This window comes from Nanorana parkeri, unplaced genomic scaffold (assembly GCF_000935625.1).
Source record: "Nanorana parkeri isolate BGI_ZX_2015 unplaced genomic scaffold, ASM93562v1 scaffold81, whole genome shotgun sequence".
NCBI classification, from domain to species: Eukaryota; Metazoa; Chordata; class Amphibia; order Anura; family Dicroglossidae; genus Nanorana; species Nanorana parkeri.
In genome coordinates, this window is record NW_017306349.1 from 629,796 (window position 1) to 634,083 (window position 4,288).

The following is a 4,288-nucleotide window of genomic DNA, read 5'->3' on the forward strand; positions in this document are numbered from 1 at the left end:
CCCCCCTCTCCCCCCCCGGGGGTTGGGGGGGGGGGGGGGCGACACAGTTTGGCATCTTCACCTTGGGCACTAGATGACCTTGTCCTGCCACTGGTCCATAGTTAATAAGGAACTGCAGTATATCCATCAGGAGCCATGTAAAGCCAACTGAACCCCCAAGAACCCCCTCCCATTGACTTCAATGCACTTAGCCAAAATGGCTAAGTTTTCCTGAAGTTTCCTGAGAACTCCAACATTTCAAAGATTCCTAGTTAGAACGCAATTATGACGTTTGTACTTCTAGGGTATGTCCTGTATCTAAACACTCTTGTTTTTCTTCAATTATTATTCTATGGTTTCATCCATTGACAACCTGATCTAAGGAAGAAGGTTCTTACAGGGCAAGTACATAGGCTAAATATGTCCATTATGAAACCCTTTTAATATGTCAGCTGTTTCAGTTTCCTGTGCGGTTTGGGATGAATCAGCACTGCCCTGTGACATACTCATCACATTTTGCTTAGTAGATGGAACTTGATAGAACTTGTTTGTCACCTTGGAGATCTTGGAATTGAGCATTCTATATGACCAAGGATGTGTGGATATCCTCTTAATGATTGAATTCCGATGTTTCCAGTGAAGGTTCTGTTAATTCTATAGCATACGAAGACATGGTAGACAATTGTGCTCTTCCAGCCTTGTGGTAACAGTTTGGTGAAGACCCTCTGTACCACCATTACTGTCCCCTCTGAATACAGCCAACTCCATAAAGACATGGTTTGACCAGTTTGGTGGAACTCGAGTGTTTTGCACCTCAACCCTACTGAACACCTTTGGGATGAATTGGAACGCAGGTTGTCAACTGGTTCTGGTGAAGGCCCTTTTCTGTTTCACCATGACTGTCCCCTGTGTTCAAAGCCAGCTCCATAAAGACATGGTATGACCAGTTCAGTGTGCAGGAACTCCAATGGCCTTGACAGTGCACTGACTTTAACCATAATGAACATGACTGTGCATAAAGTCAGTTCCATAAAGGCATCGTTTGACCAGTTCGTTGTGGAGGAACTCCAGTGGCCTTCACAGTGCCCTGACGTCAACCCTACTGAACACGACTGTGCATAAAGCCAGCTCCATAAAGACATGGTTTGACCAGTTTGTGAAGTCCACTCGAGTTCCTCCCATACCAGAGTGCTTAACTGGAGCGGAGGAATTCTATTGTCCTGCACAGAGCCCTGATCTCAACCCTACTTCACATGACTGTCCCCTGTGTACAAATACAGCTCCATAAAGACATGGTGTCTGGTGTGGAGGAACTCGAGTGTCCTGCACACACCCCTGACCTCAACCCTACTGAACTCCTTTGAGAAGAATGCCGATTGTGAGCCAGGTCTTCTCATTCAACCTCACCTCACAAATGGTCACAAACTCCCACAGACCCCCTCCAAAATCTTCCAAAAAGTCTTCTCAGAAGAGTAGAGAAGGTTAAAGCCACTAAGGGGGCCAACTCCATATTAATGTCCATGGTTTTAAAATGGGATGTCAAACCAGTTCCTACAAGTGTGACGGTCAGGTGTCCACAAACAATTGGCCCTACGGTGTAAAGACATGGTTTGACCAGTTTGGTGTGGAGGACGTTGAGTAGCCTACACAAAGCCCTGACCTCAACCCTACTGAATGCCTTTGAGATGAACGCCGATTGTGAGCCAGGTCTTCTCATCCATTATCAGTACCTGACCTCACAAATGGGCACAAATTCACACAGACACCCTACAAAGCCTTCCTAGAAGACTGGAGCATGTTGTAGCCACAAATGGTGGCCAACTCCATATTAATGGCCATGGTTTTTGAATGGGATGTCCAACAAGCTCATATAGGGTTTATGGTCAGGTGTCCACATCTTCTGCCATACAGTTTATCCCTAATATTGTGCATGATGTGTCCACAATTGCCCAACCTCACAGAAAAAGGGTTGTATGATCATGGAGAGTTGAGTCCACTGGGGACAGCCAAACAATAAGGGGGGGGGGGGGATGGGAAACTGGGCGTTAAAACTGCCTACAATTGAATGGTCTTGTTTTTGGGCTCTCAATCTCTGTGTCCTTTTATATGTCACCATTAAAAGTGAATTGATCACATGTAAAGTGGTAAAGTTTTTGTGGCATTACGGAAAACGGATGTTAACACAGAGAAAAGGGTTTTTTTTGGGTTCATTTCCTCTATAAAATTAGAAATTAGGAACCATTTCTCTTCTGTTTCTGCAGATTTCTGAAAGAAGAAGTTCTCGGGAATCATAAAACTTCTGGTGAAAACTCCCACTTCCTGTTCAGCAGCTGACATCATTCCTTATTTTATTTAAGAAACAGCCAACAAGGGTATATTAGTCATGAAACTGATGCAAAAATGTTTTTTTTGATGGGTCTATAGGGTTTAAAGCAGAACTCCAGGCAAACAGCTATATACAAGAGCTGGTCTACCTGGTAAAGGATTTGTAATTGCACAGTTTCACTTTCACTTGCAGCTCTTATACCCACCCTGTGATTGGACAGGAGAAGCTGCAGACTGATAGGCTTATCTCTCTATCACTCTGCTCTCTCCTCCTATCATCTTGCTCCTTTTAATGCAGGACACCTAATTGCGTCCTTGTGCTGCTTCTTCCTTCCCCTCAGGGGCGTAACTAGAAATCACAGGGCCCCATAGCAAAGTTTTGTATGGGGCCCTGTGATTTTTAGTTATGCTCCTTGCTGAGCCCACCTGAGACCCCACACACCCACCTGCAGGGGTGTAACCAGCCCACCTGAGAGTGACCCTGCAGAGCCCACCATAGACTGTCTATGGTGGGCTCTGCAAGGTCTCAGGTGGGCTGGTTGCACCCCTGCACACCTCTTACCTGTCAGCCCCGATCCGCTCTCAGCTTCCTTAACCGCCGGTCCCTGCCTCGTCCTCCTCCACCGCCGCCAGGCCTGGCATCCTCCTCTGCCGGGCCCCGCCTCCTCCTTTTCTGCCAACGCCGGGCCCCGCCTTCTATTCCGCTGCCGACGCCAGCCTCCTCCACCGCAGCTGCTAGCTCTCACTGACTCAGCAGCCGCTGTGAGGAGGAACGCGCCGCTGCACAGATCACAGACAGGTTGTCAGTTATCTGAACAGTGGCGCGTTTCTCCTCACAGCCGAGAGTGACAGCCAGCGGCCTGTGATGCCATAGCGACCCAGGTGACACGCTCGGCATCAGAGGGACCCCTTTGTTCATCGTCCTGGCCGGATCCCCCTGTGCCCTGGGCCCCATAGCGGCTGCCTGGGTCGCTATGGTGATTGTTCAGCCACTGCTTCCCCTCTCTAAGTTCTGCTGTACAGGGATTGCAAGATGCCACCACTAAGTCAATTTCAGGCATTTGCCCTGCTTGGATTTAATACATAAATAAAATAAAAAACACATATACTGATTATTGAATATTGATTGCAGAGCTGCATTATTTGGCGTCTTTTATAGCTGCCTCGAGTTCAGCTTTAACATTTAGGTGTGAAAACCCTTCCGATGTATATATTGTATCATAAAATGGAATCATTTTTTTCTAAAATGTAACTAATTAATTAAATAAACTTTTTATTGGAAAATGCCAGTTTTGTCTACTTTATTGTATGGGTTTTATGGGTTAAGGTCCAACTCCCATTTTCATAGACTGTCCCCCATAGACTTGCTGCAGCCGGTCATCTGATGAGTTGCATGACGGCCAGGGTTCACTTCCTGTGAGCTTTAGATGTCAAGGACCCGCCCCCTTGGTTGCTCTGGGCTCACAGGAGAATGTTGCAGAGTACAGTGCCTTACAATGATGTCGTATTGTTCTCTACAGCATAAGGCTGGAGGAAGAGGATCCAGCGTGTCATGTGACCAGTTTAAAGACAACTGTAAATGGTGACTACTAAAAAGAATGAATAAAATGCATCAGGGGGTGTCAGCAAGGAGGGAGGAGGTCAGAGGTCTGTGGAGTGTCCAACCTGGCTTTAAAGTAGATGTAAACCTAATCATTAAACTCTCATAAAAGCTTTAGCATGTCATTCCAAAAGTTGTTCTCAATCTTTTTAAATTGCAGTTCTCATTATATCAATCCCTGGTGATCCTGCCATGAAGGTCCTTGTGCAGGCACTTCCTGTGTATGGGGTGAGCCAGTTGTTCTCCTGCGTTGTCACCCTGTCACACAGGCGTCTGATGGAGACTACAAGAGACTGTATTCACATAATGGCACAGGTATGGTCCACAATTGTTACTACCAGGAAGCTGGTCCAATGCAATGATGTGCAGCCAACATGGGAGCAC

At 46.6% G+C, this 4,288-nt stretch overlaps 1 protein-coding gene across 1 annotated transcript in view; it reads left to right on the forward strand.

The window, feature by feature from the left end:
• LOC108805008 (regulator of cell cycle RGCC-like) overlaps positions 1 to 2,326 on the forward strand; it is a 10,324-nt gene extending 7,998 nt beyond the window's left edge. Inside the window, exon 5 of the mRNA XM_018576962.1 lies at positions 2,241 to 2,326. Within this exon, the coding sequence (XP_018432464.1) occupies positions 2,241 to 2,248 (8 nt within the window). The 3' untranslated portion in view covers positions 2,249 to 2,326. The remainder of the gene's footprint in view (positions 1 to 2,240) is intronic.
• Positions 2,327 to 4,288: the final 1,962 nt, after the last annotated feature.